The sequence below is a fragment of the Ranitomeya imitator genome, chromosome 2 (genome assembly GCF_032444005.1).
Source record: "Ranitomeya imitator isolate aRanImi1 chromosome 2, aRanImi1.pri, whole genome shotgun sequence".
NCBI lineage: Eukaryota > Metazoa > Chordata > Amphibia > Anura > Dendrobatidae > Ranitomeya > Ranitomeya imitator.
In genome coordinates, this window is record NC_091283.1 from 237,264,587 (window position 1) to 237,279,751 (window position 15,165).

At 43.9% G+C, this 15,165-nt stretch overlaps 1 protein-coding gene and 1 long non-coding RNA gene across 3 annotated transcripts in view; one reads left to right on the top strand and one right to left on the bottom strand.

Annotated features, from left to right (window-relative positions):
* The window catches only part of LOC138662824 (zinc finger protein 773-like), a 37,886-nt gene extending 36,809 nt beyond the window's left edge, over positions 1–1,077 (top strand). Inside the window, exon 7 of one of the 2 annotated variants that reach the window (XM_069748789.1) lies at positions 1–1,077. In XM_069748789.1, coding sequence (XP_069604890.1) covers positions 1–1,025 — 1,025 coding nt within the window. In that variant the 3' untranslated portion in view covers positions 1,026–1,077. The other variant, XM_069748790.1, reaches the window with a different exon arrangement.
* The window catches only part of LOC138662825 (uncharacterized), a 27,361-nt gene continuing 13,267 nt past the window's right edge, over positions 1,072–15,165 (bottom strand). The window contains exons 3-4 of the long non-coding RNA XR_011318075.1: positions 6,174–6,373; positions 1,072–1,176 (exon numbers count right to left, since the gene is read on the bottom strand). This is a non-coding gene — a long non-coding RNA (uncharacterized lncRNA). The remainder of the gene's footprint in view (positions 1,177–6,173; positions 6,374–15,165) is intronic.

A 15,165-nucleotide genomic window follows, 5' to 3' on the forward strand; every position in this document is an offset into this window, starting at 1 on the left:
CAGATGACTGTACCAGGAGATCAGAGGGACAGTTGACATCTTCAATTTTTAAATCTGATGATCTTGAGATCCTACAAGATACAACTGAAGTGAATGCCATTACTCCAGATATATCATCATCCATTCACAGCAAAGATCTGTCATCTGATCCTATGAAACAGGTCCCATCTTTTGATTCATTACCGACTACTAAGGAAAATCAAAGTCACAAAAGAGGCATTCAAATACAAACTGCTCCTAATGCAAATATGTCATTTTCATGTTCAGAATGTGGGAAATGTTTTAACAAGAAATCACATTTTGTTAGACACCAAAGAACTCACACAGGGGAGAAGCCTTTTTCCTGTTCAGAATGTGGGAAATGTTTTGCACGTAAATCACATTTTGTTAGACACCAAAGAATTCACACAGGGGAGAAGCCTTTTTCCTGTTCAGAATGTGGGAATTGTTTTGCACATAAATCACATTTTGTTACACACCAAAGAACTCACACAGGGGAGAAGCCTTTTTCCTGTTCAGAATGTGGGAAATGTTTTGCACGTAAATCAGATTTTGTTACACACCATAGAACTCACACAGGGGAGGAGCCTTTTTCATGTTCAGAATGTGGGAAATGTTTTAAAAAGAAACCGGAGCTTGTTACTCACCAGAGAACTCACACAGGGGAGAAGCCTTTTTCATGTTCAGAATGTGGAAAATGTTTTAGCAATAAATCAAATTGTGTTAAGCACCAGAGAACTCACACAGGGAAGAAGCCTTTTTCATGCTCAGAATGTAACAAATGTTTTAACCAGAAATCACATCTTGTTAGTCACCAGAGAACTCACACAGGGGAGAAGCCTTTTTCCTGTTCAGAATGTGGGAAATGTTTTATCCAGAAATCAGATTTGGTTACTCACCAGAGAACTCACACAGGGGAGAAGCCGTTTTCCTGTTCAGAATGTGGGAAATGTTTTACCCAAAAAGGGACGCTTGTTAGACATCAGAGCAGTCACACAGAGGAGAAGCATTTTTCATTTTCTTAATGTGGGAAATATTTTACTTGGAAATCAACAGTTAATAAACATCAGAGACGTCACATAGGGGAGAAGCCTTTTTATGTTCATAATGTTGGAATAGTTTTAACCAAAATTGAATCTTCTGAAATAGGTTGTCCCTTGTCATTCCTCATGTTTGCTGAAAAAAAAAGGATAAAACTAAACTTTATTAATTCCAAATGTAAAACTGTACTCATAATTCACCCCCTGAAGGTTAGTCAGAAAATGACTAATAAAAAAAACATGTCAATCTCAGTATATAGGGTGAGGTGACGTATACACACTCACTCTTCAAGCCTCTCATTTCTACGGGTTTCATCGTCCTCACCAAAGGCGACTCATCAGGAGACTATTTAACATTGACCTATATTCAAGCAAGACTAGACTAAAACAACTAAAATCATGTATCATGTTATCCGAAACAGTCAGAAAACCAGCCACATATTGGCAGATCTCAGACCTCAAACTATATACTTCTTGTGATGAGCGGGCACTAAAATGCTTGGGTCGAGCAGATTGGTATACTCGGGTACTCGGCCAGAACAACGAGCCCAATGTAAGTCCATGGGAGACCTGAGTATTTTTACCGCGATTCCCCTGGGGGTCCTTTAAAGGTCTTAAAACGTCTGAAAATTATGGAAACACTCATCAATCAATCATGACACAGGAACATCATGGGGATCGCCCCTGGAAGCATTCCTGACTCCTAGTTCACAGCTTTAAACATTTTTTTCCGAGAATTATGCCATTTTTCCCGGTGCCACAAAAAACACACAAAAACGAAACCAAAACAGATTTTGCTGGGAAATATGTCAAGGTACATCCTTTGCAGGTTAATTACTTGCCTGTAAGGCCAAATATTTAACCCCTGACCAAAAATTTCCTCCCCCACTTATGCTTAGTTCAGACGCAGCAATTTTTAAGCGTTTTTCAACTTTAACATTGCTTTCAACCACTACAAATGCATTCACTGGGAAATGTCATTGTAACATGTAACAACCCTAGCTGGCCATGTGGTGTTTGACACATAAGCAGACCCAACTTGTTTCATTTATGAAGGAGGGACTCTTAAAGTCCCAGAGCCTATTTTACTGGTGCATCAGGCAGCATTAATCTTCTTAAAGAGCCATTATTAAACAGTGGGTCTCCTAAATTGTTGTAGCCTATGCTGTGAGTGGATGGGCTGCCAAGAATTACTACTCAGCACAATACTACTTTCATAACATGTTCAGGAGGGTCTCTTGAAAAAATGTTGCATTGAATTCAAGGCCTGCCCTGCTACCAATTCATATGCACACTAATAAGCCTTTAAACCCACATACTGGATGGACCCATGCAAATCTGGAGCGCCCCCGTTAGGGCAGTGGGGTACTCGGTACCGGGTCCTTCGGTTCTCGGGGAATGTCACAGTGGGTGACCCGGTCCGTGGCCCTAGGGATGTCCGTGTTAAAGGGAAAGGTCTTTGAAGGGATATGGTCATGACGCCACCTGTGGTATTCTGTCAGGGTGACCAATGCTGCTTTAAGGGGTCTGCTGGAGTGATGTTATGGCAGCTAGATGGTATACCTTCCCACAGGTGAAGTATGTCCTCAAGGCTTCCCAGTGTGTAGATCGTGGATGGTGTGAGGCGCAGTGAAGAGCGAGGGCAAAAGGTTGCAGTCTCTTTATCTTTTACTGAAGGCTTCAGCATCCACAGTCCAGAGCACAGATCACAGGGCTGGCAGAGTCCTGCCGGTTTGGAGGAAAATTCAAAGTCCCCTTATCCAGGTGGAAATCAGTAGCCTTCCTCTAGCGCCCTGGTGTTGTAGTACGTAGTACCTTACTGCTAAGCCTCTCATAAGGTCCTCAAGGGAACAATGGCCAAGTTCTGGGACAGTTTTCTCAGACACTCCCATCGTGGCGGCACAGAGGCAAGGGGTGCTGTCACAAGAAGTGCATTGTTTGGGAAGATGGTGAGGGAGTACCTTGCAGATTGTGCAAACGTCCTCCGTGATTCCTCTGTGCCTTTGAATTATTGGGTATCCAAGCTGGATACGTGGCATGAACTGGCTCTCTTTGCCTTGGAGGTCCTGGCCTGCCCTGCTGCTAGCTTTCTGTCAGACAGGGTTTTTCAGTGCCGCTGGTGGAATTATAACAGATAAGCGCATCCGCCTGTCAACTGAAAATGCTGACAGGCTAACTGTTATAAAAATGAACAAGGCCTTGATTGGGAAATACTTTTGTACACCACCAAGTGAAAACAGCGAAACATAACCTCCAATACATTCTCTCTTTTGGGGAAGCGTATTCTCATGCACCTCTTCACAACCCCACATGGGTATACGCTTCCAGATTTGGTGTGTTTGTTCTTATCTTCCTCCTTATCCTCATCCTCCTCTTCTAGAACCAATATATCACCAGGGTGAACGTGGTCTGTAAGGCACATTTTGGCCAAGGGGGCTGTGATGGCACTCTTATTTTTTTTAAAAAAAGGACAACACATTGGGGAACTGGACATGACATTATATTGGGCCTACTTCTTAACTCGGTCGCCTGCAATCTGTCCTGTACCTGCCAGTAGATCACCAGGGTGAACGTGCTTGGTACGGTGAATTTTGGCCAAGGGGGCTGTGATGGCACGCTTTTATTTTTTAAAAAAGGATCCCACATTGGGGAATTGGGCATGACATTCCATTGGGCCGACTTCTTAACTCAGTCTCCTGCAATCTAAAATGTTCCTGCCACTAGATCACCAGGGTAAACATGCTCAGTACTGGTATAGGCCGTTGATATTTGGGCTAGGGGCATGCGATGGCACTAGTGTATTTTTAAAATAGGTACCCCCATTGGGGAATTGTTTGGCAGCTCATGCACTGCATTACAAGTCTCAGAGACCCACACCACTATATTGGCCCTAATTCTTAACTCTGTTTCCTGCAATGTCTCTTCCTTATCTACGACGACATGACCTGGGTAAACATGCTTTGTAATGTTATGGGCCCGTGAAGTTTGGGCAAGGGTGGCTGTGATGGCAATAGTATATTTTTTAAGCCGGTAGCCCCCATTGGTGAAACCACATCCTTGATCGCAAACACTTCACATTTGTGTACCTTAAAGAGCTCACTGGAAAAGCTCCTTTTTGTGTTGCTTGGTTGCTCAAATTGGACAATTTGGCTCAGTAGTTTATTACAAATATTTCTTTGTCCACTATATTAGATTCTCTCCTTGAGAGCCATAACTTTGGCTGCCTCAAATGTACAAATGGCGAATATACAAATGGTGATTTGTAAACAAGATTGAAATACTGTACATCAAATGCATTCAGACAATCACATAGCTGCATGTCTTGTAAAACATCTACAGATGTGACAGACAATGCTCATAGTGACACTATCTTGATAAATGTTTGTTTTCTCACTTCAGAAACAGTTCGAAGCCTCTATATGTTTGCTGTTTGTCATTGTAAAACATTAAGGTTTACTGAACCTCTGCCTGTGGTGGTTTGATCTAAATCCTTGTGGCTTTTATTTTCTAGTGGTTTAATCGCCCCTAGTCTGATGACTCCATGATATCTCAGTTTCATACAACCTTGAAGAAAGCAGGCCACTTGAATGTCTGGGTGAAACTAGAGTTACTACATAGTGTAAATCATGATATAAGACCAGAGAAACATGACTAAGATAGATGCCAAAACTGGGGTACATGTACAGTGTGCTGATACGATACCTGCATAATTGGGGACGCCCATGCAGTGTAGGTAATCTCCCAGAGGTTCTCTGTCTTGGTGTTGCTTCTCGGATATTCCAGATGGATGATATTTAAAAGCCTCTTGGTGATGATCTAAGTAGACTGTATGAAGTTAATCTTCAAATATACGTAATCAGTATATTTATGTAATCCTTATATGTAATTATTAACCTTTGTATGTTATTGTTAACATATACAAAAATGTATGCACTCACACTATTCAATCTTAATATTCCTTGAATGAAATTGCTTTGTATTGCAAGGATTAGACTTTTTTAAAGCCGTATCTGAACCTTAGTGTTAAAAACATGGCAAACACAATTGCCAAATTCTCCTGTAAATAATTCTGCAAAGAGGGAACCATCATACCATAAAAAATACGAGTGGATTTTCATGGGCACATCCAGTATGTGGGTTCAAAGGCCTAATGGGGTGCATATGACTATGCAGCAGGGCTGGCCTTGCCGCCAATGTGTAAAACAAAGGAGTACGGAGTACAAAATGCATATTGTGAAGTGGATTTTCATGGGCCCATCCACTATGTGGGTTCAAAGGCTTATTGGGGTGCATATGAATTGGTAGCAGGGCAGGCCTTGAATTCAATGCACACTTTTTCAGGAGTCCCCCCTGGACATCTTATGACAGGGGTATTGTGGTGTGTCGTAATTCTTGGCAGCCCATCCACTCACAGCATAGGCTACAACAGCTTAGGAGACCCACTGTTTCATAATGGCCCTTTAACCTTCGTCAGGCTGCATAATTTTACGTTAACAGGCTGCAGAGGTACAATTGTACCTTCATATATATTTTATTTAAATTTGGCCAATATATTCTGGACCAAAACTGCAGAGATGTCACGAAATTTCAGCCCTCTACGGCTTTTCGTAAAAAAAAAAAGTTATTGCAATTATAAAACAGAATAGTTACAATTGTACCTACTCAGCCTGACGAAGGTTAAGAAGATTAATGCCACCTGATGCACCAGTAAAAATAGGCTCTGTGACGTTAAGAGTCCCTCCTTCGTAAATGAAACAAGGTGGGTCTGCTTATGTGTCACACACCACATGGCCAGCTAGGGGTGTTACATGGTACAATGAGATTTCCCAGTGAATGCATTTGTAGTGGTTGAAAGCAATGTTAAAGTTGAGAAACACTTCAAAAAACGCAGCGTCTGAACTAAGCCTAAGAGGAAGAGGAAATTTTCGGTCTGGGGTTAAATATTTGGCCTTACAGGCAAGTCATTAACCTGCAAAGGATGTACCTTACCTACATATTTCCCAGCAAAACCTGTTTTGGTTTTGTTTTAATGTGTCTTTTGTGGCACCGGGAAAAATGGCATGAATCTTGTAAAAAAATGATTAAAGACTTCCGGGAGGAGACATATGGTGCTACAGCCCAAAAGTCACTTACCCGGAGATTAAAGGAGGAAGGTGAGCGGTGACAGGGGAGGTATGCGGCAGCCGTTGATTGCTGGTGGCGGGAACGGAGAGGGAAGCTGCAGTGCACCGGCGCCATCTTGGCTGGGATCTGCGTGCCCAGCTACAGTGTCCCCAGGCTGAGCCGACGTTTCAGCACTGCATCTCCGGGTCTGCAACAACGCAGATTGTGATCTGGGAGATAGAAGACACAGGGGAGTTGAGCGGTGAGGAGCTGTGGAATCCCGGTGTTATTTCCTTTGTGGAGTTTTATAAGGCATCGGAGGCAATACTAGCTCAACACTGCGGGTGGCAGCAGAGGCTTCACTAGATCTCACCTAAAGCAAATACCGATGTAATTAACTATTTATGCGACATTACCAACATCTCTGCTCATTATACCAGCATCTGACTTAGTATGGATACATTTGTGGGCAAGAATGCCAGGGCTGGCAGAAATTCGACACGTAATCAGTTAAGCACCTCCCCAATATCAAAAAATCCTGATATTGCTAGCGATAACCCTCAGTCTATTGCAAACACTATCATAGATCGTTTAATGCCTGAAATAGACAATAGGCTGGCAGCTTTTCAACTTCCTTGGACATGATAGTGTCGCAAGTCAATGCTCAGGGTGTGCGTATGGATGAGGCAGAGCAAAGAATCTCAGACTTAGAAGACTCTACTAAGGCCCTGAAGGAAAAACTGGACAATAAAGAGAAGGATATCTCAGACCTGCGGGACAAAGTAGACGACCTTGAAAACAGGTCTCGTCGTAACAACTTAAGAATCATAGGCCTTCCTGAATCGGTCCCCCCATCAGAGCTGGTTAAGATTACATCGGAATGACTACCAAAATCTCTAGGTATTTTACCAGCTTCAGGAGCAATGGCCATTGAAAGAGCCCACAGACTGGGACCCCCGAGGGGAGGTGAGGGAGATAGGCCAAGACCGGTCATTTTTAGAGTCCTGGACTGCATTCATGAAGCAAAGATCCCTATTCTATGACAAAAGTAAAATTCTCTTGTTCCAGGACTATTCGGCTGCTTTGGCAGCCAGATGCAAGGCCTTTACTCCTGCCTGCAAAATTTTGGTGGACAGGGATATCCGCTTTGGACTGCAGTACCCGGCGGTTCTACGTTTTGTTATGTCGGGGAAAAATTGGATCTTCAACGACCCAGTAAAGGCCCTGAAATTTCTTCAGGGGGATCTCCAATCACAAGCTGCACCTGGCAATACTTGAACATAAGGTGCTGATTTAGTTTATTAGTCTTCGGTGATGTCGTGGTTAATGTTATTATTTGTACATTCATCAGTGACATGTTTATTCTCTCTGTTTTGCTCATTCTGCTTATGAGCACATTGGGTTCAGTCACTCAATTCACAGTTACAAAGTTTATTTTGTTAGGGGGGATGGGTCTCTGTGTGCACAAACTTAATACTTTTGACTCGGGAGCTATCGCGCCCACTTGCTGGGATGGGTGGGGGTCCCACTCACAGCTATTGTACACTGGTCAAATGTTTATCCGTGTGGGTGTGGGTTGATGGCAGTTCAGGTCACTTCTGAGGATTCCGCAATCCGCCCTCTCTGCATTGGTGCTCGTGGAATGTTAACGGGTTGAATACCCCAATTAAGAGGAAAAAGGTACTTAATTTTTTACATAAAAAAAACTTTCACATCATCTTTCTGCAGGAAACACTGGATAAAAAATAATCACCCATCTATGTACAGTAGAAAGTACACTCTATGTGCTGAGGCTTCATATTCAAAAAAACAGCGGGGAGTAGCCATATTAATTCATAATAGCCTTAAGTATGAAGTAATTGATACGATGGGGGATCCACAAGGGAGATGCCTCCTGGTTAGAGTGGTGATAGAAGGGATGAACTTCAGCCAGGCTAATATATACGCCCCTAATACTCCTGACACACAATTTCAAGCTAGAATCATGGAGAGCATGGCGGGGTGGGATACCTCTAGGGTAGTTATGGGGGGCGACTTTAATGAGGTGGGTGACGCCTCTATGGATAGATCTAGACCACGGACTACACAGCAATCAACTCAGGGAAACTACATACAATCATTGTCGGAGCAGCTAGATTTGGTGGATGTCTGGAGATTGCAACACCCAATAGAGAGGGACTACTCTCATTACTCTCATGTACATGACTCTCACGCCAGAATTGACTGTTGACTCTTACACTCATCACTACTACCACTAATATTACAAACAGATATACAAAATATTCATGTATCAGATCATGCCCCAGTAACTTTTAAGTCAAGTTTAACAATCCCTATAGCTCAGGAGAGGGGGTGGTGTTTTCCCTCATACCTTTTTCAGTCAGAGGATTTTAAAAAATATCTACAAATGTCATGGGAGGTTTACAAGAATGACAATCACTCTCATTGTGACGATGCGATGTTGTTTTGGATGGCTTCCAAGGCCGTATTAAGGGGACAAATTATATCCTACGTTAGTCACAAAAGAAAAGAATTAATGAAAAGGACACTAGAAACACAAAGTTCATTAACCCAAGCCTATAAAGATTTCAAATTAAACAATACGCTATTAACAAAACAGAAATTCTTAGAGGCCAAGGAGGAAGCAGACGCTTTGGCGCACGAGATGGCTATGAATAATTTAGATTACCAAAAGTATAAATATTTTAAATGGGGCAACAAACCAGGGAGGGTGCTGGCGTCCCTTACGCGACCATTTAGGAAGGCGATGAGAATACATAAAATAAAGCAACGTAATTGCCCTATTTTAACAAGTAATGAGGAGATAGTGAATGAGTTTGGGTCATTCTTTGGGGAGTTGTACAAATTGGAGCCAAAAGAGGGAGGGGAAAATAAGAACTTCTTACAAAGACACCTGGCGCCAACACTCACGGAGGAGGAGAGGGTGGCCATCAGTTTTCCCATTACTCCCACAGAGATTCTACAAGCTATAAACAAACTAAAGATTTCCAAGGCACCTGGCCCGGATGGGTTCAGTAATGAACATTATAAAATCCTGGGAGCCCCCATAGCACCTCATCTTAGCGAGTTGTACAATAAGGTGGTCATGAATGGTCACCTTCCAGATCGGTTTAACGAAGCAGTTATCATTGTTCTTCCAAAACCGGGCAAAGACCACATGCAAGTTGAGGGTTATAGACCAATATCGCTACTTAACTCCGACTTCAAGATTTTTACAAAAATCCTGGCCGACAGACTCCAAAAAATAATCCCAAATCTGATCACACCCCAAAAAACGGGATTTATACATGGTAACTCTATTACATATAACGTCAGAACGGCCCTGGGTGCTATATCTTACAGTAGAGTACATAAACATATGAAAACTATTGTGGTTAGCCTAGATGCCGATAAGGCGATTGATAGGGTGGCATGGGATTATTTGCATGATCTATTAACATTTAGATATTTTGGCCCTTGGTTCTGTGATGCAGTTAAAACAATTCATAAAAACCCGTTGTCCAGAAACTCGGTAAACAACACTTTATCTAGATCTTTTGAAATCCAACGGGGAACGCGCCAGGGCTGCCCATTGTCGCCCCTGTTATTTAATCTGGCGCTAGATCCACTCTTAAGAACGCTGCAGACTGAATCGGCATTTGAGGGTGTCAAGGTGGGGGCTACCTCAATTAAAATCTCAGCTTTTGCTGACGATATTCTTTTGTTTATTGCGAACCCAGACCGTGCAATACCGGCCATTATGAAAGTTTTGGAAGAATTTGGCAGATGCTCTGGCTTTAAGGTCAATTACAATAAATCGGAGGCTCTGGCGATATTCAGGTCTGGGAGACTGCGGGACCCCCTGTTCCCATTTCATTGGAGTCAGGAGTCTATTAAATATTTAGGGATTCGGCTCCCGGCAGATCCGTCCATATTATATAGAGTAAATTACAGACCTTTATCTTTCTCAGGCCGATGTCACCTGATCAAAATGGTTGCATTCCCCAAATTGCTGTATGCTTTTCAGACCTTGCCTCTACTTCTATCTAAGGTAGACCTCAGTTTGCTAAATTCAACTTTTCAAAAGTTTGTCTGGGATGTGGGGGGCAGATCGCGTATAGGTCTCATAAAATTACAGGCGTTAAGGACAGAGGGCAGAATCAACTTCCCCGACGTAGGAAGATATAACTTGGCGGCCAACTTTAGATATGCCATCGATTGGATAAGAGGTGTCTCCCACTATGCTAACGTTGGTTTAGAGCAAAAAATATGTCCACACATCTCACTGCCGGCAATGTTGCATTTGGGTGGGGAGGGGCTTCCAAAGGAGTTACGGGAACACCCGACGATGTGGCAGACAATACTGACTTGGAGACGATGTAGAAGGCTTTGTAATTTACGGGCTGGACTGTCCCCATTTCAATCATTTCTTGGTAATCCTGGGTTCCTGAAAGGTAATCCACCATTAAGCTACAGGCTTCTGGCTGAACAGGGATGTAGACTAGCAATAGATTTGATGAATCTTGACTTTTCTGTGCTCTCTTTTAACGCAGCATCACAGCGTTTTCCATTATTTAAGAACAACCCCTTCTTATTCCTTCAGGCACAGAGTTTGGTTCAAAAGTGTTTACTGACCGAGGGGGTGGGGGTGGGGAGGAACAAATTGGATGGCTATATTAGGAATACAGGATCACAGCCAGCGTCCATAAGTGGCATTTATTCTCTGTTACGCAGGAGTTGGACATGGGAAGGGAGAGATACAGGATTAGCAAAGTGGTCAAAAGACCTTCCGGGCTTGAGAGTAGGGGAATTTCTTGATGCTACTAATGCGCAAAGAAAAATTTTGACATATAGTAGGTATACTGACATGGCTCTATTGATTCTACATAGGGCTTATATTACCCCACACCTGCAGTCTAAGATGTCTCCTACGACTCTTTATTATTGCTCCAAATGCAAAATGCGTAACACTGACATATATCACCACTTATGGAGCTGTTCGAAGATTCAAGAACTGTGGGGTACCTTACATGATGAATTGCAGAGGAATGTGTGGGATTAGTTTCTCACTCACACCACAATGGGCCATTTTCAACATTTTGGAGGAGGTTCATCACAGCCTACCTAAACATGTTAAAGCAACACTCATGATTTGGGCCTCTGCTTCCAGGAAAAGCATACTGCAATACTGGTTGAGTCCGATTGCCCCACCACTTTCTCTTATTCAAGCTAAGGTTATGTTCCTTTTCAGAATGGAGTGGATAGACGTGCTAACCACCAAAGAAAAGATGTCTGATAAATTCCTAACCACATGGTCTCTCTTTATTCCATCTCTTCCTCTTAGGGTTAAGGAAAAATTGCGAGCCCAGTTTGAAAACACACAATGGTATTTATTACAGCGGATAAGTGGTTACACACCAATTCCATAATGTAAACCAAAGGTTGAGTGCACGCAGAGAAGGGGTGGTTGGGGAGGAGAGGGGGGGGGGGGGGGAGAGTTTGGGTTCAGGGGTTCTTGTTATTGATGTTTATTTGTCTTACTATTCAAAACCTAATAAACAGATTTTCCAAAAAAAAAAAATGATTAAAGCTGTGAACTAGGAGTCAGGAATGCTTCCAGGAGCGATCCCCATGATGTTCCTGTGTCATTTGAGCAGTGTTTCCATCATTTTCAGATGTTTTTAGACCTTAAAAGGACCCCTGGGGGGGGGGGGAATCGCGGTAAAAATACTCGGGTCTCCCATAGACTTACATTGGGCTCGTTGTTCTGGCCGAGTACCTGAGTATTTCAATTTGCTCGACCTGAGCACCCGAGCATTTCAGTGCTCGCTCATCACTATTCAGAAATTAATATTTTGTGGAATAACCATGATTTTTAATCACAGCTTTCATGCGCCTTCTCATGCTTTCCAGCAGTGTTTCACACTGCTCCTGGCTCAAAAATGTAAGCAGTTCTTCTTTGCTTGAGACTATCCATCATCCTCTTGATTACATTCCAGAGGTTTCCAATGGGGTTCAGGTCTGGAGAATGGGCTGCCCACGACAGGGTTTTGATGTGGTGGTTTCTTAATTTTTGCCAGAGCTGTATATATTACCCCAATTGCCACTTCACAAAAGCAACCATGAAGAGCTGAGTCGATGCTCAAGAATTAGCGCTTGTAATAGATGCTCCATTTCTCGTGCGGCCGAGGACTAGTCTTATTAGTGTTGGTAGGGGCCAATATTCATGGACCTTCACAGCTTTTTAATATCAGCCCTTAGCTGTCTGTTTTGCCTTAGCTGGTTATTAAAAATGGAGGGGGCCCCAATTAAAGGGACACTGTCACCTGAATTTGGAGGGAACAATCTTCAGCCATGGAGGCGGGGTTTTGGGGTTTTTGATTCACCCTTTCCTTACCCGCTGGCTGCATGCTGGCTGCAATATTGGATTGAAGTTCATTCTCTGTCCTCCATAGTACACGCCTGCGCAAGGCAAGATTGCACCTTGGGCAGGCATATACTACGGAGGACAGAGAATGAACTTCAATCCAATATTGCAGCCAGCATGCAGCCAGCGGGTAAGGAAAGGGTGAATCAAAAACACCCAAACCCCGCCTCCATGGCTGAAGATTCTTCCCTCCAAATTCAGGTGACAGTGTCCCTTTAAGTCCACCCATTTTATAATAACCAGCAAAGAAAAAGCAGACAGCTGTTCACTGATTAATAGGCTGAAAAGATAAATGTTTATTGGGCCCTTCCCAGCATAATGAGACCAGCTCACAGCCAATGTGGTCTCAAACTTTCATGCTGTAAAATAGGGGTAGTAAGGGGTAAAATTGAAAAATGGATCGAAAAGGGGGTAAGCAGGACAACAGCCCTGAAAACAAATGTGGATAGTAAGATCACTTAAAATAACAGAGAATAAAAAGCAATAATAATAAGCTTGAAAAAAGAGGCATAGGTCCAAATGTAGGAGGAGGTGTAGTAGGTGGATGAGCTTGAGGCGAATGTGGCGATGAAGGTGGAAGAGGCAGGGGATGAGGTATCCAACAGTTTTTTTTTTTTGGGGGGGGGGTTTCTTATTAATTTTTTTTAAGGGACAGCACTTAAAAGAACATAGTATAAAATAAAAAAGAACAACGTAGATACAGTAGTCGGATGTCCTAGTGGAGGAGGAGGTGGTGTAGGTGGACTAGCAGTAGGTGGACATTGCAGTGTAGGTGGAAGAGGCAGGCCTGATGGTATCCAACATTATTTTTGTGGATTTTATTTCTCTTCCTTTTTGGTAAGGCCCCAAAATAAAACAAATGGCAAATAAAATATAACAATGTCTGGGTGCAGATGGTACATTTGTCTGGTTTGCCAAAGGTACAGACAAGTCCTGTGGACTCCATTCCTGGTTTCTTTTAATGAATGCGAGAGTGCCCACGTTGGCTTTGGACAGGTGGATGCGCCTATGTGTGATTATATCCCCTGCTGTGATAAACACACGTTCCAACATTACACTTGCCACGGGGCATGCCAGCACTTCCAAGTCAAAAAGTACAAGCCTAGGCCATGTGTCCAGTTTGGAAACCAAGAAGTTAAATGGGCAGACCCATTGTCACGGGGGTATTGGGTAGACTAAAGCTGATTACCCGGGCCCCTGCAATATCCCTCAGACTAGGGAAAACCCTGTCTGTCCCTCTCCCAGAATTTACACTGATGGTGTGCTTGTCTGGGCCGCCAGGCCTGACCCCAACTCCTGTTTCAGCCCTATGCTGAAACCTCCACCTGCCACCCAGTGTTAGGGACTGGCGGAACGCACCAAGTATAGATGATATGAAACTAGGTGCGTTCGCAGTCCGAGGTCCACCGTGCAGGTATAAACCCTGCTGCCAGTAAGACGGACTATATGGCGGTACTAAAAGTATACACGCACGGGTTAACTTCACCCTGCGTGAAGGAAGCGATCCTGTTGCATCACAGGACCGCGGTACCGCACATAGAGCGCGAGCAAGAAGTCATCGAACACAACCCCAACTCAGGATTGAAGTCCGATTAGACCACTTGCTGGCACAACACCGCAACTGGGTGTGTAAGGAAACTATTAAATAGTGTATAGAGGCACGAGAGTGCATGCGGTGCCGCACTGACGGACGCCACTAACCACCCAGGCTTGGGTAAGGAAAGCGCAGAGGAAGCGCACGGCCCCGTACTGGCAGACACAGCAACTGGACGCTGTGATGTGTGTTACGTGCAGATGGCTAGTCGGGCGCTAGATAGCTACCATCATCCGCGAGCAGTCAACAACACTAGGGAGGGATACTTAGGAGCTTTCATCCATCGACATACATCCATCTACACACACACATTATAACAAGACAATACTAGCGCATGGCCGTGCGGTCATGCGCAGTTTATATAGTTGCAGCACAGGAAGCAGCTACAGAAGTTTTGCCCTTTCAGGACCTGCCAAGAGGACCAATGGGATGTGCTGCAGTGCCTGAGCATGTGACCCTCGATCTCCAACGGGAGATCTTGCCCTGGGAATGCTCAGTGTGTGAAAATAAGGACTTAGTCCCAGAGAAGCCCGCTCGCCGCAGATCAGTGCAGGGTACAACAGGAGAGCCAGAAAAGGCAGCAGTAACCCTCTGCACAGAATCAGTCCCAGCAAGACGCTGGGAGCGACGCCTCCGCTGAGCAGAGCCCACTGCGGCCGAAGCAGAATGGGAGACCGCAGCAGACACGGATTGAGATTCCCCCTGTGCAGCAGAGGAAACTCGACTCCTAACACCCAGTGATAAGACCACACACCAACCTACACAGAAAGTACAGACAGGGAAAACTGAAAACGCACCACGCTGCAGACACACAGGAAAACACTATAATGTGCACAGGGCAAAAATAAACACAAATATAGGAAGGAGAAATATGACAAAGGATAATACACCACCAGATACGATACTTCAACTCCTAGACCACCACTCCAGACCGAGATCACAAGACACAAGCTATAATCGGCGACGCCCAAAGTCCAGAATGACTATTTAAAGGCCACGGG